This window comes from Neopelma chrysocephalum, unplaced genomic scaffold, assembly GCF_003984885.1.
Source record: "Neopelma chrysocephalum unplaced genomic scaffold, ASM398488v2 Primary Assembly neopelma1_69, whole genome shotgun sequence".
NCBI lineage: Eukaryota > Metazoa > Chordata > Aves > Passeriformes > Pipridae > Neopelma > Neopelma chrysocephalum.
The window spans coordinates 2,835,523-2,855,286 of NW_020897729.1; the positions used below are offsets into that span (position 1 = coordinate 2,835,523).

The 19,764-nt window shown below is 46.5% G+C and overlaps 1 protein-coding gene across 2 annotated transcripts; it reads right to left on the reverse strand.

Annotated features, from left to right (window-relative positions):
• Positions 1 to 747: 747 nt before the first annotated feature.
• Positions 748 to 19,117, reverse strand: EIF4E2 (eukaryotic translation initiation factor 4E family member 2). 2 transcript variants are annotated; one of them, XM_027685546.1, is made up of 8 exons: positions 19,024 to 19,117; positions 18,204 to 18,318; positions 16,795 to 16,929; positions 14,368 to 14,472; positions 11,392 to 11,544; positions 11,164 to 11,300; positions 3,717 to 3,795; positions 748 to 1,226 (listed from the first exon to the last, which is right to left on the reverse strand). In XM_027685546.1, exons 1-7 carry the CDS (start codon positions 19,041 to 19,043, stop codon positions 3,750 to 3,752), a joined length of 711 nt encoding a protein of 236 aa, XP_027541347.1. In that variant the 5' UTR covers positions 19,044 to 19,117; the 3' UTR covers positions 748 to 1,226; positions 3,717 to 3,749. The 2 variants fall into 2 exon arrangements, with proteins under 2 accessions (XP_027541347.1, XP_027541348.1); XM_027685547.1 differs by lacking the exon at positions 3,717 to 3,795.
• Between the last annotated feature and the right edge of the window lie 647 nt (positions 19,118 to 19,764).

Genomic DNA, 19,764 nt, shown 5'->3' on the forward strand with positions numbered 1-19,764 from the left:
CCCCAAGGAAAAGGGGAAAAGGCTGAAGCTGTTAATGAGTACAATTAGTGTTGTAGTCAAGCAGAATCAGAGGAAATAATTAGCTCCTATTGTTTCCGTGGCATCCAAATTGCAGCCATGCTGGCTTTCCAGGCAACAACCCCTCATTCCAGGCTCACCCCAGAGGACAGGGGGTCACTCACAACCCCTGTTCTGGTCACAGCTGTCACGCAGCTATGAGCAGCAGCCTGGGCTATCCCCCTCTCCTGCTACATCCAGTGGGGGCCCAGTTTCCCAAGTGGCCAGAGACTTGCAAACCCCAGCGCACCCCAGAAACAGGCTTGGCCCAAATTTAGCCTTTCCCTGGATCCAGCACAGGGCAGCACTGCTGGCTCTCCACCGCAACAGCCAGAGTCAAGGCAACTGACACCAAACATCTCTTTGTCTTAGTTTAAGGGAAGCTCAGATCCCTCTTCCCAACAAATAAGGCACTGCTAACCCAGGAGTATGAAGAAGAGGCAAAGACAAAGCAAATATCTCATTTTTTTAAGCAAGATGGTACATCTCTAACCCCTCTGCTCACATAACTCCACAAATACAGCAAAGTTTGGCCACCACTTGCACTTGGGGTGCTCTGCAGCTTCATGCAGGTGGGCAGCTCAGGGGAAGACGCTTTATGGAGCTTGCAGAAGCAGGCCTGTGGATTTGCCTACAGCAATATCACTCCACCAAATTTCAGACAGAGAAAAAAAAAAAAAGAGACTGAAAGAAACAAAGAGACCCAATAATTTATTGGCAGAACTGAAAAGGGGCATTTGAAAACCACAGGGCTGACTCTCAACTGGGATGCTCCGCCCAGCTGCAGAGAGATTTATAATACTGGTATCCCTCAGCAAAAGGCTCCGATGTTGAGGCAGAATCCCAGAGATCCTGCATGCCATGTAGAGAAAGAGAGGAAAGTGCTGCAAGATGCGGCCCCAAGGGCACGCTGCTAATTGAAAGGCTGGCCTCCCGCCCCACTGCTAAAAAAAGTTTGTGTAAGACAAAATCGGCCTCTATTGTCACCGCTGCTGGAGGGCTTGATGGATCCTTCCTCCAGGGAGGAGTGCGAGAGTGGCCCATGAGTCCCTTCAGAGGTCGAGGGCACTGGTAGAGACCCCTCAGTGCTTTCAACATGGAGAGAGGAGCTTAGTGCCAACTCTTGTTCTCACAATGTGATTTTTGTGTTTCGAAAGCTTGAATTATCCCTGGAAAACAGAGAGAAGAAAGAGGTTAAGAGATGTGCATTCCTTCAGATCACAGCACCTCCCCATTCTACCCACCAAAGCTACCAGTGTTGCCATCCCAGTATGTCACTTAAATGCTCATTAAACCTCCTATGCAGATCTGCTTCCTAACTAGAGACTTTTCACACAAGTCAACCTGTCACTCCAGAACACTTGGAACAGCGGGAGATCCTGGTTCATCCCCACTCAATGACAAGAAAGAAGTGTCATCTCCTGTGAGCAAAGCATATAATAGAATCTGGCAACCTCCCTGATGGATTCTGTTGTTTAAACAACTTGCAAAGTCTCTTCCTTACCAAACATTCAATTTCAGGGATTCTGCTTGGAGCACAAATATACCGTCAGACCAACCTCTTCCTGCCTGTGTCCCTCGTATTTAATCATACTGTCAATGAATTTAGCTCCCTGGTCTCTACTGCCTTAAAAGAATATCTAATCTGACAAGGGCGTTTCTCTCAAGTTTAAATAAAAGAGTTTCTTCAGCAGCTTCTACTCACATGAGTACAGCCATGAGTCACAGGGGCTACTGACAAAGAAAGGACTGCTGGTCTACAGCCTTCCTCTATAGACCTGCAGCACGGGGCAGCAATGGAAGATGGGGTTACACAAACCTGTGTGAATGCTCACTGCCAGCCTCGGAGCAGCAGCAACAGGCAAAGTGTATTTACACATTAACAGAGAGGTGGTGTGTTGGAAACAAATGAGATTACAATTACTTTGAGAGGACAGGTTTGGCAGCTATTCCCATAAACAGGGACAGAGCAGTAAATTGCCCAAACCAAACCTTGGGATGCCCCAACACAAACCAGACCAAACAGGCAGAGCTGGGCTGAAGAGCAAAGGCAGCAGCTTCAGTAGCAAGGTGCTCTGCAGGACTGTGAAATCCTTTAAACCCTTGTGTGCTGCTAGGAGCTGCACGGCAGCTGTACCAGCACAGTACAGTGCAGACTGGAACGCCTCCAGGAGGTGGGCTCGGGAGCTGGAAGTGCAGAAGGAAGTGAAAAACACTTTGTAGAGTTAAAAAAGTTACTTTGGTATGACATGACAGCAAAAACCATGCTGGAGGCCATCTGCAGAAGACTAGGGTTCACCTTTGCACTTGCCAGCAAAGTAGGCTGTGCTGCCATTTGGGAACATGATTCAGGATTCATTAACTGGATTCTGGTTAATTTGCAACAGTGGTTTGGCTTTCTATCCCATACTGGACTTTCACCCGTGCCATCTGTCACCCGTGACAGCACACTTTGATCAGTTCTTGGACATTTCCTCTTCTTTTGCCTTTACTGGGGTGTCCCAGGCCCTCTGATCATCCTTGCTCAGCACAGGCAACCCAATACAGCTGAGAGCTAAATCAACTCTGCCACTGCTTTCCTATACCCTTGGCACATTTACTGCCTTCAGAGGCTGACGTTTCATCAAGTGAGCTGGTTTCCTCTTCTGGAAGGTCACCTGAATGTCATCTAACAATAGCAACACTACTAAGGGTCTCTATAACATTTTGTAACCACTGATCCTCACAAAAAGCCAAACCTGTGAGGAGAGAGAGAGATTTTCACCCATGACTTTGGAGCAAGCTATGGGAACACTGCTTGCTCAACACTGTTGGGGGAGGTTTTGGGATCCCAAGCGGCTCCTCAGAGCTCAGCTGTGTTGGAGCAGCTACATACCACTGCCCAGGAATGTAAATGCTTGCTTCCACCGGATTCCTCTGCTCTGACACTCGGCAGTGCAGCAATCCCACTTGGCTACTACCAAATGCAACTCTCATAGCCAGCCTTCTTGCTGGCCCTTTTTAAGGAAAGGGCGTGCCATCAGGGAAGTGGGCACTGGAGGGGAAAAACAATCTGAGCTGCAAGGCTCCCAACTGCCCTGAGCTCACCTTGGCTATTTTCTCTGCACATCTCGGCTGCTACTACCGGCAGTAGCTGGTGGTCTTCTCATTACCCACAACCTTATTTCTACATATAATAGCTACTCTGTGTCCTTTCTAAACAAGCTTTTATTGACCAACTAATTTATTCTGCTCCAACCCACTGTTAAGAGCAAAGGCAGTATGTCAAGCTCTAGGTGTCCCTCTGTGTCCATCACCTGAATGTCCTTAGGATTCATTTACCACTCCATACCTGCTTACAGTCAACCCTAGGCAACACACCCAAGCTGAAGACATACCTCTCAGCCTCCCGGGACCAGGTCTGGGATGCAAGTGCCTCACACAGAGGAAGGACACATCAGCAAAATAGCATCCAGCAAAAGAGCACAACAGAAAATGCTGGTGGTTCGGTCAAAAAAAATAAATTTAAAAAATCATTTTGACCTTTGAGAAAGAACAAATAGCAGAAGGGGCCCACCATCAGGCCCATAAGGCAAGAGAACATGCCAGCCCACGGGAAGAAGGTTGGAAGCTGAGAGGTATGCTATGAAGTCACATAGGAAAAAAAGATGAGGCCCTACCCTGGGTGTGACAGAGGGAGGGGGAGCGTTCGATCAGCGGCCACTGCTGTTCACCAGGCCATGAAACTCCTCCCAGGCCCTGGCAAGCCAGAGGGAAAAAAAATGAAATAAAAAACAAAAAAATAGCACTTCAGATCAAAGGCTTCTTAACTTTTAACGAGAGCAGAAACATTCAATGGCGTTTGAAAGGCACTTGTCTTCAGAGAGCAAGGCAATATTCTCTGATAGCCCTAGTGGATAGAAGCATCCTTAAAACCCAGCCAAACATCTGACAGCGCGAGGCAGCTTTAGCGTTCTGCACAGACATGAAGCGTTCCCACTGGCTGCTGGTGATAAAGCCACATTAATACCCAGAGACAGGTATGACCTTCCTAGTCACAAATGGAATATCCATTTCCTATTGCTAATAAAATAGCCAATGTTACATCTTCCTGGAGGATTATCACATTCCTTGGCTGGTTAAACTCAGCCAGTTACTGGCCTCGTGCTTCACCATATACTGCATATGCAGGTAATCCCCCCAAAAGGGGCTTCTTTTAATGCCACATGGCTTAGTTATTACAAAATTCTTCAATCAGGCAGCAGAATCCAATTGTTATTAGAAAGTCTCATTTCCTATTGTAAACCTGCATTGTTAATGACAACCCAATAAAAACATCACAGCCATTTGAAATGAAAATGTTTTCAGGTAAGTTGGAGGGACAGGCCTAACGCTGCATTCCCTGGTGGAGAACGTTACTGATGGATGAAGTTAGCAGACTGAGAAATTGCTGTCGGTTTTACAAAGGCTGCATACTGAAAGCCCTCTCAGGGAAAAGATGCTGAGGTTAATGTGAACATGACTATTACCTTCTGGGATCAGAGACATCAAAGAACCTCATAGTTCTCCATGCCCAGCAAAACAGTACTGGTGCCTACAGCACATGCCAAGCCATTTTCTGAATCCACAGAGTCCAATGGAGCTGCAGGGACCTTCAAGTAAACCCAGGTCAACCATAAACTCAGATCACTCTGCAGATTTTGTTGTTGGTACTTACCAGCTACCTCACATTTTGTTTTGTGCATTGCCTCATCAGGCCACTGCAACACAAGAAGAGATTCCAGAAATGGAAACCCTGGGTTAGTCAGCATCTGGGCCAAAACCAGACCACCAGATTGGCTCTTCCCTGAGCCTCAGAATCAAGCTCCAAATCAGCATTTGCAAAAGCAGCTCAGTGTCTTATGCTCTTTCCCAGCAAAATCATAGCCCAAATAAACAGAGAGACACTGCAGGTACAACTGTCTCTCTCATGAAGAAAGTTAGGGAGAAGAGAAACTCTGGATATGAAGCCCTCTTAGCTGCTGAATATGGGTTGGAAAGCTTTGCACATCTCCAGCCTTGTCAAAAGGTCTCCACCTTCATGTCTTCCCTCCAATCTCCCAGGCCTTGTATTTCCACCACATTCCCATCATCCACAATCACATCTTCTCTTTTTCCTGTCCCATAGTCCTCCCCAAACTTGTAACTTCTGTTCTCAGCAGGAGGGACACAAGGGCAGATTATCTGTCAACATAATCAATAATTTATTACCCCTTTCAAACTAAGGAGTTCCCTGTTCCAACAACCCAATAACATCATGCACACAGTCCTTCATCTGCCAAGTCCTCACAGACGTAGAGAAAAAGCTTATCCAGCCAAGAATTCTTAAGCCAAGACCCTCATACATATTATAGTACTAATGACTCCAACTATCTGCTGACTTGACTGAAAAAATCCACCAGGATGTGTCCGCCCCGATGTACCTAAGCTATGCTAGCGGAGTGAACTGCTCTCCATCCCACACCCAACAAGGCTGCCAGTTCGGTCCGTCTGGCAGAATCTTTACGACCTGTGACATGCCAAAGGCACAGTGCCAGAGAGACTAAGAGGTTATTTTTATGTATAGACATTTTTAGTACCTTATTGCCGTACTGTCTGTGCAGTGATCAAATACTCAGTGAATTGATCCCCAACACTTAGATTATTCCCACTGAACAGATGGGAAATGAAAACATTAGCAGGCTAAATAAAGCCAGCCAGTGTTGTTCTTCCACACTCGTTCCTGACCCACAACTGCTGAAACTTCTCACTGCCAAGGGTCAGGACCTAGGCAGGGCTCCCTTTATCCTCAGCAAGTAAGTTGGAGAAAAAAAATGCAAAAAAGAGCCACTATCTCCTCAAAAAAAGAAAAAAAGAAAAAAAAGAGGAAGACTCCAGCAAAAAGAGGAAGAAGAGAACAGTCACAGCCACTTGAAGGGACTTTCCAAATCACCATTGTGCAAGCCGCACTAGCTGTTTTCTCCAACCACCTTCAATCTGTACGTCATAGCAGTTTCCCTTTAGTATTTCCCTGTGCGGCCCTGCTCCTCACCATCTCCTTCCCCAGCTCAAAAAGGGTTCAGAGAGTTCATAGTGCACTCATGCACCTCACAACAGGCACGAAGGTCTGACCCTTCTGGCAGCCCACATGCAACCTCCCAGCACACTGACCACTCGTTACGCTCTGCAGGTGTCCAGGGCAGCACAGCCTCTTCCTGGGTGCTCCCCTTGGGATTTCTTCACAGCCAGACAAACACTTTGTGACTAACAGCTTTTAAAAAAAATAATCTAGGATAGTCTCCTAGCCTGATATAATTCTTTCACCTACCTGGCAGTATCTGTAGCAAAGGCAAATAGAGAAGCCATCATGACTTCCAAATGAACAAAACTGAACTGTCACTTCTTTGGTAAGAGACAGACCACCAAGATAAGGAAGCCTTTCACAAAGTATGCACTTCTAAATAAAGCATACTATGAGTGATGGAGAACGAATCAATGAATCCATCAATTGAAAGCCTGGGTCTATAGAAGTGCTCTTAGACTTGCAGCACCTGGAAACATTACTGGAATTGGAGAATGGAGCAATAAATGAATTAAGCCAGAACTGCAAAGACTCGGGAGAAGAGGACAGCTATCAGATCTGGAACCTCACTGCTCTCCTCTAGATTTTATTCTCGCTCTCAGACTTGAAGGAATGAGGGTGAAATGCAGCTCTCCAGACTGGCAAGACCCAAGGCAACCTGCCTTTCCCTGACAGGCATCAGATAGTGTGTAAGGGTCCCACTGGGCAACCATCTAACTTTAGACAAGGTTAACCCTGCACACATCATTTAAGACACGGTCAAAGGCACAGGTGACACAAGCAGGACAGCAATATTGAGGAATTCTCCCAAGGTTTTGCAAATTGGCAAGCAAATGGAAACCAGTGCTATACAACCGTAACAGTTATAGAATTAGCTGTACTCTGCTGTGACAAGGGAGACCTCACAAGAACTCTACCACCAGCTGACTGTCTCACAAACACTGATCTTCTTGCTCAACATCTGCCACTTCCACGGGTATTTCTCTTCCTTGTCACTTTTTTTGTCATTTCTCACTTTTTTTGTCCTGAGAACCTCAACCCTGTGATCTTCTTACAGTCCACACTCTTATTCCCTTCATAGGGTATCTGCTTGTTTGGTAGCTGCCATTTCCTCCAACTGCCTGCAGTGAAATGAACCCAGTGCCAGCTCTATTAAGATCAACTATTCTTCTCATTTACTCGAGCCATCCCATTAGTTATCAGTGGTGACTTTGAAAGGAAAGGGTAGTTTTATACCCTGCTCAGCTCTCACTGCAGCACGCACTTACGAATAACTGAAGCTTTGTTTCCAGAAAAAGCAGCCTTGCTTTAGAGCTGACAGGACGATCCATAACGTCACACAGCAACCAAAACATTTCCGGACCAGCCCTCTCAGTGGCAGCCTGCTGATGGCCACTGGTCTGCTCCCTCCTGGCATAGGAAGCAATGTTGCTGAATCTGCCTGGGGTTCCTGGATGGTACTGCGGGTGAGATCTCTCACCACAGGAGATGGTCACTGACCACACAGTTATCAGTGCAGAAAAGAAAGGCTGATTACTCCAGGCAGGGCAAAGGTGTATGCAAGACAGACAAGAACTTCATGCTGCAGTGCTCAAAAGTCAAATATTACACTGTTCACTTCCCTTCCACCCCCCTCCGAACTGCAGTTCACTGACTCCAGATACCTGACTGTTTTCAGTGGCTTCACTGAGACATCGCCAGGGTGTGCCTGGAAACATCCTGCTTTCAAAAAAGCACAGTGCCCCTCCTATGGCAGCAAAAGAGGTTGGTTTTTTTTTCTTTAATTCCAAACCACAGGAAGTACCATTGTCCATAACCCGCTGTCACTTCTGGACCATGTCACCTCCAAGGTTAACAACGCTGATGAACAGAACCCATGAAGTGGTTCGCTGCATCCGTGTGCACCTCTCTCAGTCCACCTCTGAAGGAACAAAGAGAAGTGATTTCTCTCCAGCTACTGAAACAAGGCAGCCCACAAAATGTCACATATGTACTCTTCAGGTGCTCAGCACTGTAACGTCTAAGGCACTATAAATCCCTTGGAATTAAACAGAGTCCAAGAGATTGTTCTAGCTCTCCTAGCAAGATTGGAAATTCATACAGACTAAGCTGACCCTTCCACTCGCTGGGATTTAGGCAGCTTGTCAATATCACAAGCAAGAGAAAGGACAAACACAGGAAAATTGCAATGAAAGATCTGCTTATCTAGCTAAATGCACAAGCCCCATCACTGAGAGCAGGAAGGACAGAATGCAGAACAGCTCCTTGGAATAGCTGTGATGCAACAGGTACTTTTCAGATGCCACTTGGCAGCACTGCTGCTTTCTGAAACAAAAGGGGCTGCAGCCTCACTGACAACTCATGAAAAATGGTGTCTAAAAATGATTTAATATGAAATGCATCATCACAAAAGGAATATATAAAACCTGAAACACAGGGCTCAGGTTCCACAGTGAGGGGCATGCTAGTAATTTCTACAGAAGCGTTCATTTACAGTGTGTCAAAAGCTAATCCAGGTCAATTCACCACCTAAAAGTCAAGGTTTTGAGAAACGCCTGCTCTTTTCTTGCTAAGCGTGCTCCCTTCCCTGAAGCACAATCAATGCCAATCAAACCCCGCACATGAGCAGAGCTCTAGTGGAGAGATGCAGCCCATACAAATGAAAAATGCCACAAGCCCCCCCCCCTCAAAAGGCAGCCCTGACAAAGCCTACAGCACAGCTCTTCCATTAGAGCTTTTCATGAAACACAGCCAGAGTGTGAATATAGAGTGCTGGCTAGAAAGCCCTCCCGAGTCATAAATCACATGGTACATGTGCAGCATAAGTGGAGTTTATTCATGACGGACAGTATTTCAACAGGGCTTGATAGATGGGTGAGGAAAAGGAGCCAGATTTTATGGAGGATAGAACTAGTTACACAAGAGATTCTTCATTAGTGAGAGAACCTTAATGACATGAAGAGAAGCCAAGCAGAGTCAGACTGAAAGCTGGGGCTGTCCTGCTCTTCTCTGTCACAGAGCAGCCACCGTCACTTCTCTGCAGCTGCTGCCCCTTTGCTGCCTGCTGGTACCAGGCAAGGGAGGCATAAGAGGTCAGTCTGTGCATCACTACACAGAAACTCCACTGACAGCAGTTCTGCTCTGAATTTACAGCAGTGCCATTTGAAGGGGATGTTGGACAGCACTGCAATCAGACTGCTGCAGCTCAAGCGAGGCAATGGGAAAAAAGGGGCTTTCTTGATGCCTTACATGGCAAAAGGTTAATTGCTTAGATCCACCTGACTAGGACACCATCAAACGAGCTTCTGTCTAACCCTCCTACCCACAGAAGAATGAGTGGGAGACGAGCCAGTCGGCCTCTGTTTAAGAACTGCTCCCAGCTGTAATCTGAACTACTAAACTTGATACCCTAGACACCTGTTATTCTCACACAAGCTCGTTTTGCACCATACGTCAGCAACACAAAATGAAGCTTGGATGCTATGCAAGAAGAGAGGGCAGGAAACACAACATGTTACACCGGTGTAGAGAAACAAGGCCATCACTCAAGGCCTGACACCTGCTAGAGCAAGAACAGTTACAAACATTGCTACAGCAGCATTTTCTGTGCTACAAAGTGCTGGTGGCAATAGTGTAAAAGGGAAAGGCCACAACATTCCCATTCTACGCTTGCTATATGAACCACCACCACAACTTAGGACAGCTGGCTCCATACACAGCTTTCCCCACACAGACTGAGAGAAGTCAAACACCTCCTTCCTCTCACCACAAAGCTTCATCACCAGTCTGCAGTCTGCTGCTGCTGAACAAGAGTAAAATACTCTGCTGTGTGTCCACCAGAGCACTTCGCTATTTCCCAATATGGACAGAGAGTCCATAGTGCCCTCTCCTGGCAGAAAGTGCATGAGAAATGTTACTGGCAAAGTCATGGAAAAAATCATCTCCTTCCCTTCTCTTTCCCACGCACTCAGGAGGGAGGGCCACATGGAACACTAGATACTTACAGGCTGTTTCAACAAGATCTCTGTATAATTACTAATGACCCACACTCAAAACTGGCCACAATCAGAAGCCAGCTGCCTGCTAAAACCAAGACTGATGTCACCAAACTGTCTGACAGCACACTGATGACAGGGTGATTACGTGGAAACGACAAGCCAGCATAATGAAAGGAAGTCATGAAAAGTACTTGGCACCCTGATTACAGGCTAGATTGGAAAGCTCATTGCCCTATCGGTGTCTTATTAATTTGTTTCACTTCTTCCAGGTGCACCTTTTCAAGTGTTAATTTAACCAATATGACCTAATCAGTGTATTGGTTTATAAAACTTAAGAAAAAATAAAAAAATTACATAACTCACCTCTAACTAATACCTATATATGCAATTTTTCGTCACTTTGTGGAAAATAAAAGTCACCCTGAATGGCCTGGTATGGTAAGCTATAACACATTTATTTAAAAATACAGCTGTCCTCTCTGTGTACCGTGATCTTCTAGTCTTGTTAAAGAGCCTCTGTCACCAGGGCCTGGAAGACTTAATATACGACGTTTATTATGATTAGAAATCATTTGTACAGCACTGTAAATTCACACAGCACTTTCCCAAGACCATTTATAAGTCTAATGGCACCATAAATCCCCGTTAGCTTCCGCACTTTATTCCCCAGAATCTCTTTTTATTCAAATGATCTTGTCCCCCCCCCACCACTGCAATCTTGTCTTTGAATACATCAGGCCACAGTCCCACCCTGGGCTGCCCATCGCCCAGGTGACAGGCTGGGTGGATTGCTGAAATACCCCTGGACTACACACTTAAAAAAATAAGGCTTTGCTGTTAGAACCAGATGTCCCTAATAACAGCACGATAACAACACAGGTATTTGGCTTTCAAAGCGCGCTGGCAACAACTGCTGCTGTTTGCAGGGAACAGCCCTAACGCACATGAGCATTTCTTTCAGTCCCTGCCACCTGCGCTGACTCAAGCAACACGTGCAACCTGCAGCACCCCCCCTGCCCCCACACGTACTTGATGCTATCGGTGTGGGTTTTGTATTCCATGATGGTGTTGGGAGGTAGGTTGAGCACTCTTCGTAACGTGTCGCGTATCCGCGCTGTCGTGGCCTGGTCGCTGGCTGTCTTGTTCCATATCGAGATAATGTCCTCCTGCGGAACAGCACGTGAGGGGTGAGCAGGTGGATGCACTTTCTGCAGCCCTGCCAAACGGAAGCACGTGCCAGCCCTCAAAAGCACCTACCTGGAATCGGACAGAGACGACCGCCCCGCAGATTTCTTCCCCCACCATAAACTGTTCTCCCAGCATGGCCAGAATGAGATTCTCCCAGCATCGTGACGCTAAGCCCTTCCGCAGACGGATAATCCATTTACCACCGTTTTTGTTGGCATCATCCTAGGAAGAGGGGCAAGAAATTGATTTGTTTTCTTCGAGCTATTTTTCTGCTACCCATAAGGCAGCAGAGCCACAAATAGGAGCAGATATTGATTGGGAGGGGCAAGGGACAGAATGGAGGTATTTTCAAGCAAAAGCATTTCACTTCTCCCCCATACAAGCAGAGACAGAGGTAAAAGACTTACTTTGAATACGAAGTATTTGAAACAATGGCTCTCAGCATTCCAGACAAAGCTCTATTCTCTGAAGACTTGAGCTCTAGTGTTTTGATCTCACTAGCAAAGACTAACACCAGCCTACCAATCTACACACAGACCCAGAGGAAAGGACCTTAAAACTGTTCCTAAAACTAAGACTGATTCCCCATTTGTCTAATTCCCTGTATATGTAGTTCTGCTCATAAAACAGGAAAAATTCCTCATCACAGAACATGGAAGCCCAGGAAAGAGTTTACAAAGTGATATTTAAAAGCAAGCAAAACGTAGATAAACGTTTTCCTTCCACATTTCTAGGAATGGGCTCACAAGAACCAGTTTGTTCTCTGGGAACCACTGACAGTATCACAAATCATACAGCTGAATGTTTGTTGCAGGCTGTGGTGACCAAGGGAAATAACCAAAAACAAGGGAAGAGAGTTAGAGAAAAAATTTATGCTAAGCACCCAGTCTGTCACCTAAATATTGTGATTCTGTATTTTGCACCTGATAAACAGCTGGAAACTGCTACAGCCTCCCCTGCTCCCCAGAACATAGAGCTGTGTCAAACAGCTCCTCCTCTGTGCAGAACACTGTGGCATTGTCTTGTACAACACTGTAGCTGGGAAATCTTACAAGATGAGGGGGGAACAAATTCCATCCAAAGCTGAAGAAGAGAGGTAGGAATAAGTCAAAGAGGTGGCAATTAGGAAGGGGAAGGATGACTGAAGGGGGACTGCAGAAAACAGGACATCCGCAGTCAAATCACCAGCAATCCCTTCTGCCAAGTTGGGACACATCTCAAAGATGCCAGGCAAAGCAGCCCAACCCTTCTTAATGAAATAAAATTAACTTTATTTTAGCCTTAAAGCTTCTCTAGGGCTCAGATAAAACCAAACATTTGTGTGCTCTCTCAGAGACAGCAAGTGCTAATGAAGCAATCCTGAGGAAACATGGAAGGGCCAGAATAATGGCAGCATTCACCTGACTCCTAGTTTTCATGTATGTGCTAAAGCCTGCGCTGAAAGGGGAAGGCGTCAGCTCCAGAGAAACCTCAAAGCATGACAGCAGCCATCCAAAACAACACAAGTTCTGGGAATGTGGCATACTCCCATGAGATGCAAACTACTTTCTGTTAAATGTCCTTGTTTTCCAAGTCATAAACATCACACTTTAGCCTTTAAGCTGGGAGTTGGGTTTAACTCTTCAAGCTTTCCACAATGATTAGTGGGCATCAGAACAGAGAGTAATGTTCCTCTACATATCTCAAAGGTGGTTTAAGCAGGTTCAAGGCTACAAAGAGAGCAGTGATTGGGAGACAGATGCTGTATTGTGCTTTATGGTTACTGTTAGTTTTCTTTCAGGTTAAACAAGCTTCAGTTCAGTCAAGCATTTGATTTTCCTTTACCAGAATAACAATGATCTGCAGCCCAGTAAATCACCAGGGAACATTATGCTTAGTGCTTCTGACTTTACCAGAAAAGGCTCAGATGGATGCAGAAAAAGATCAGCTACATACAGACACATATGTGCCTACAAGAATGAGAATAACTAAGGACCGGTTTGGAAGAGAAAAAGCATAAACTAAGCCCTGCAAACCGCGCAGCAAAGGGAAGGCCAGCAGTAAGATCCCAGGTCCTTTTCTAGAAATACAAGAAGTGAATAGGGCCACAAGTTAAAAAAACAAAAGAATCTCTCCACCTCCATCTTAAAATGGCTACAGGGAAATGCTTTATAGAAATTCTGGTATCATTAACTTGTGGACTCTCTGGTTGACACATTATCAGAGCAGCTGAATCACCAGGAGTCCAAAGAGGGTTAAACGTTTTATATAAATTGTATTTGCAGTAACTGGCTATAAAACACCTTGCTTAAAATAATTGCCAACAAGGGTCACATATAAATTTCTCAGGACCAAGCAGTATAATTAGGTACTTCAGAGCAACACATAAAATCCTCATATTGTGAATGCTATTGGTCACTGCTGGGTGCAGGCCAGGAACTGGAAGAATGATTTGCTGGGCCAAGATTTTTTTTAATTTTTTTAACAGATTTGGATAGGAATAGAAGCAAACTCAGTGCCCTGGAACAAAAAAAAAAAGCAAATAAAAGGCTAAGTTGTTTTTCCATTTCCAGCTCTATGTGCAACTGTAGGCTTTTAACCACATGCACCTCTGCCTTCCTTGACTGAAAAAGGAGGGTTGGTTTTTATAAGCTTTGTTGAATTCCACTTAGAGAGGTCCAGCCCTTCTAGAGGAAAGGCCTGCACTGGTGTCACTGGAGGCACTAAGGGGCAAGTGTCTGTATTGGGAGGCACAGAGCTTAGTTGGGGTCCAGGCAACACTGCCCAGAGACCCTCTAGACCCACAGGCAAAGAAGTTCAGCAACCTTTGTGGGGGGTGGCAACCAGCAAATCCCACACGTTCCCTCTCTGGCAGCATGTCCCAGGACTGCCAGGTTACATGGGACACACCCCTCAGGACAAGTTAACAGGAAACCCTGAAGAAAGGACTGCATCCAAAAGAAGCCAGTGCAGTGCCATTTAATGACAAGGGTCCTTTTACTGTAGAAGGTTCCGTCCAAAATACTCTGGGAAAATATCCAGGCAGAAATGAGAGCTCCAACTCACCTCCCACATGGGTTTGATGCCCTCTTTGAAAAGATGGAAGTCACTATGGCCTGTCAGGTCCCCAGGACGTACCATGTGACTGTAAAACCGCCAGAACTGCTCCACCTGCAACAACAGGAACCACACAATGAGGCTGCTCAAACTGTTCACAGTCCAGATTCCTACAGAAACAGGCTTCCATTTCTCCACCAGCTGGCCAGAGTCACCTTCCCTTCTTCTGTTCTACTCTCCTGTCACAAGGGTGTTGATTAGGAAACACAGGAGGCAGCAGTAAGATCAGAGCTTGGGTGCCTGTTTCTGACTGGCTCCATTCCCAGACCACCACTTGAAATATTCAACAAGTGCCTCTAAAGTCACACGGTGTTTGTCTGAAGAAATCCATGCTAAGATAACAGCTGCTCTGGAGAACAGTTCCAAACATATCTTGTAAATCCTACTGCCCAAACTTTCAACGACTGGATATGTGTCAAATGCATCAGCTACAGCCAAGCCTCTCTACCCTGCATAACCACTGCTCTCTGTGACCATGGAGACTGCAGGAGCATCCAAACGAGACATTTTTTAAATTTAATTTTACTGTATCCAGATTTTAAGACAAAATACAACCTCTGGTGGTAGTTTAAGATCTGTACACTTGGACCACTTCACTTTGACCAGTTCCATTCTGACACCCCTGGGTCAGACAATCTGACTGCAAGGACAGGGAGTTATCTTTTATAATTCTTAAAAATAACATTTATCCTTTGAGAATCTTTGGGTAAGAAAGGATTTTAGAGAGACAGATCTTTAAAACAAAACAAGAAATGGAAGACATTATACTAATTTCCACAGTTTAAGAGGACTCTACTCATTTAAGACAATAGCTATTAAGCAGACCAGCACTGCAGCTGGAGGGGTCAGACACCACCCCAAGTACTTTTTCAGAGACCTTAATGACTCGGTCAGCAGTTGGAATTCTGCTCCAATCTCTGACCTCTGTCACCCCTTTTATAGCCAATAAAATTATGAACCAAGGCTGAGGAGGGGTCAGAAGCAATCTGGTTTTGCCAGACACATCCAAATGCCGTGTGGAAATTGCATTCCCAGAGTGGGGGAACATGCCCTCTAGTGGTTCACATTTCACAGCTTTTAGAGCTTTCTAAAGAAGCCATGAATAAATCTGAACCCAGACTTAGCTCAGGCAATTCCTTCTGAAGGTTGCTCTTCCTTCTCCTTAAACAGAATTTAGAACCAAACTCATTATCAGCTCTGCTGGCCAGTCTCTCTCCATCCTGACAGAATTACAGCACTTCCAGCCTACAACAGCACCCACAAATTCTTTGCAGCAAAGAGCAGACAAAAGAATATGTGACATTTTTCCTCTAAGGAGCTAAAAATCAATGTTAAGTCTACACTGATTTAACAGACTGAGAGGTTATTACTAGATCATCATGCAGTAGCCGCATTTTTCATTCACTGAACTGAAAGCACTTGCTCATACAGGGCAATAGGAGCAGTAACTATCCACAACAACAGGCTCTTCTTCCCACTCTTATCCCCTGTGGATATAACACAATACAGCTGCTCTGATGGGCATATTTTTATGCAGTCTCCAGAAGGAAAAAAGGGGTATTTTTACAAATTCTCCCATACAGAAGATATGTACTGGGGGTCAAAATCAACATTTACATGGGACTCTGAAAAAACTGGACAACTACCAGATGAAAAAAAAAAAGGAAAAAAAAAAGGCAAGAAAGAAAACAGCCAACAGACTTCCTGGCTTTGAGAATAGTATTTTAAGGGAGACATATTTTGCTTATATATCTTGGGTTCTTCACGACTGTTTTGCATTCCCAGTACCATACAACAAGCCAACACTGCCTTTCAAGGACACACTCAAATTTATTCCAGGAATAAACAACCACAAAGAATGTAAGAGGAAAGGGAGAGCAGTTTGCCTTTTAATGAACTTCACTGCAACACCAAACTGCACCTTGTCCATCACTTCCAGACAGACAACAGGCCTCCAGGTGTTTGCAAATACAAGAGGCCAGATGCCTGATCCAAACACAGTCTTTGTGGTGGGAATACAGGAAGCATGAGGGGGACTGTCCGGTCTTTGCTTCAAACATACACCCAAAAAAGCTGTTCCTTTCTTCTCTTGCTGGCCTGTCCAGTCCTGCTCTAGCCAGCACATTTGAGCTACATGGGAGCTCTCTTTCTTTGCAATTATTATTCCAGCTGCTACCATTACTGCAGGCACGGAGGTCTAGCACAGAGCAGAACTGCTAAAGACACATCATCTGCTGCAGGCAATTCAAGAGCTCATCCTTAAGTCTTGGCACATCACTCCCCCCTGCTCCTGACAGGGAGAGCACAGCCTGTGTGTGCACACACCCACCCAGCACACAGGGACTGAGCCAGCCACGACAACAGGGGTGTACTCACGGAGGCAAAGGTGCCGATCTGTTTGATGTTCTGCTCGTAGCTCTGGGAGCTCGTGGGCCGCCCGGGCGTTCGTCTGGAGTACCAGAAGGTGTAGTTGTACTGCAAGGGGTGCTCAGCTGGCCCGGGGACAACAGCCTGCAGGACAGAAAGAGCCTGGCTTACCCCTGACATGCTCCTCCAAAAGGAGAAGGGGAAAAATCACATCCACAGCGCCAGAAGTCCACATGTTCCTGTTTTATAAACAAACTGATCCTCGTTCTTACAGAAAAATTCTGTCTCTCTTAATTGCCCAAAACAGCCTAACGATTAGGCTACTTCAGAAATACTGGAAATTTGCAGTGCAGGGGTGGCTAAGGAAAGAATAACTTAACCAAGCAGAGCATCACAACAAAAGTGACGGTTATAACTATTAGAGGCAGCACTACTGAATTTTCCTTTAGTCCTTAACTGTCTTCAAGGCAAGAAAAAGACAAACTAAAAAGGGCAATGCAAGAGCTTTTTCAAATTGAGAAAAAATAAAAAAGACACTCTTCCCCTCTGGGAAGGACAAACCCTACTTACACTAATCTATGATTCAAAAGCAATTATAAGTCTTTGGTGACACCAACTGCCTTAAGCAACCAACACCCCAGCGCTCTGGGAGAATTAATCTTGGAACTCGTTATGTCAGCTTTGGCAGAACCCATCACCAGCAGTGGGCAGCGACCACTTTTCCATTTCCAAAGCACCGATTAATGATTTAAAAGACTTCTAATGATCACAAAAGAGGCTAATGAGAGCTCATTACCCGAGAGTCCAAACTTACAGAGAAAAAACCCAAACAAAGCCCTTATCTTGTATCACTTGATACTGTTACAGATTGTCAGGGCTTGAATCCCTCCTCTTCTCTTGCTATGGCAACTTTACAAGGATTGCATTACTTTAGACAGAGCAGCTTTCCTAAAAACAAGATTAAAAAAACCCCAAACCAGAACAGATATATGCCCTATGCCTTCCTGACCATGCTACAATACACACACAGAGACACATCTTATGAGTTATTTCATCACTGCCAGGTAAACAAACTGCAAGCCTCTAGTGCCCTGCCAACCAGTCCTCCCCACACACCCTCTGCCAAAATTTTTTTTGTAGAAAATAAAGGTTTATTCCTCATTCCTGTTCAAAAGCCTGGCAGAGTATAGCTGTGTTTGTGAAGGGAGCATTCACCCCTCAGAATATAGACCTTCAAATGCTACATCAAATTGTGAAAGTCTAACATAGCCTCTGTCTTCATCACAGCAGTGACAGTGCGTTTAAGAGACCACAGCCCTCCAAGAGGTATTTTCCTTACCCCTGAACTGAGGGCTGACTCTCTAGCACTCCCACATCATGCTCGGGCAGTGGACTGATTGCAGATGGCAGCACCATACCTTCCTCTTGGTAGTACTCTGTGGCTTCTCCCGATCATTCTTTTCCTTCTCACTGTCTTTCTGTGTGTTATTCTCCTCATTCTGGTCATGGTCTCCACTATCATCATCTTTCAATCTGGTAAAGGAAAGGACAAAGAAAGCCAGTCTGGCACCACACAGCTGGGAAGGTTCATACCAATCTCTGCTTCAAAGCTCCTCCATGGCACAAGGGCCCCCAGCGTTTGGGAATCTGCACTTGACAGCCCACACAGTAAAAACTACTTCTACCTGGCATGGCCAGCACCCATCACAGGCATCTTGGGCACACACTTTTTAGCTAAAGAGAGCAACAAAACAGCTTTTTAGAACAAACTCAAGTAATTTTTACTAATACTGACCTCCAGAGAAAACCCCAGCGACTTGTTAGGGAGGGACCACAGAAGAGCTGTCACTGTAACTCTGTAACTCTGCTGACTCTCCCACCCCGCTCCCCACGCCTCTCAGCACGGCACAGGCGAGCACACACCGGGCACCCCACGAGTCTCTCCGCCCGCCCCATTCCCTGCCAAGCGCCGGGAAAGACGAGCGCGAAGCGGGGCCACGAGGCAGCCCGCGGCTCCCCGGTGCGGGACGGCCGCCGTCCCACGGCCCCCAGCCCTCGGGCCCGCACCCCCTCGGGGCCGGGCCGGGCCCCGGCTGCAGAGACGGGGCTGTGCGGCGCCGTGACTCATCGCGTCTGGCCCGAGGGGCGCCGGGGCAGCGGCGGGAGGCGCCGGCGGGGCGCGGAGCCATGCGGACCCCGCGCCGGGGGCTGACCAGGGGGCCTGGGGGCGACACTCACGCGTCGAATTTGTTGTTCATCGTCGCTCGCTACCGCCGCCACCCCCGTCCGCCTCAGCGACTTCCGCCCTGCTGGCTCCGTAAGCCAAAACCTTCCGCCGCTTCCGCCAGCGCGGACACAGCCGCCCGCGTTTCCCCCCGGAGCCGTCAGTGCAGCGCACGGCGGGGCGGGGAGGGAACACCCTGCCGGGACCTCCCTTGCGGGTCAGGGCCGCCATCTTGGGTGTGGCGTTGGGTCGGAGCCGCATCTTGAGTGTGGCGCGGGGAAGTAAAGCCGCCATGTTGGGTGTGGCGCGGCTGGCGCCAGGCTGTAGTCTCGTGATTTGTAAAGCGGGTTCACAAATTATTCGTACAGTTAATTTGGCTTTGGTAGATACAGTTACACGTCAAAGGATTTGCCCGAATTGCCTCCTGTGGTGACACGCAACCCCCATCCCGGCCGCCATCCCCATCCCCTTCATGCACAGTGAGGGGTGGCACAGAAAGTGGGAAAAACGCTGTCCCTGTAAAGAGCCTGCAACGCCTGCAGTGTTAGTAAAGGATAATGGACACCTTATATAGAGGACAAGGGAGATAGTCCCTCCTCCAGCATCTCCTTGAACTTTATGAATCCATCCCCACGTTACTCCATGAGCACAGAATCTTCTCATAGTACTTTGCGAGTATCTGACCAATAATTTCTCCTATCTGGCAGAGTTAGTAAATGGATTTCTCACTGATTCTGTTTCTCCACCAATTTTTG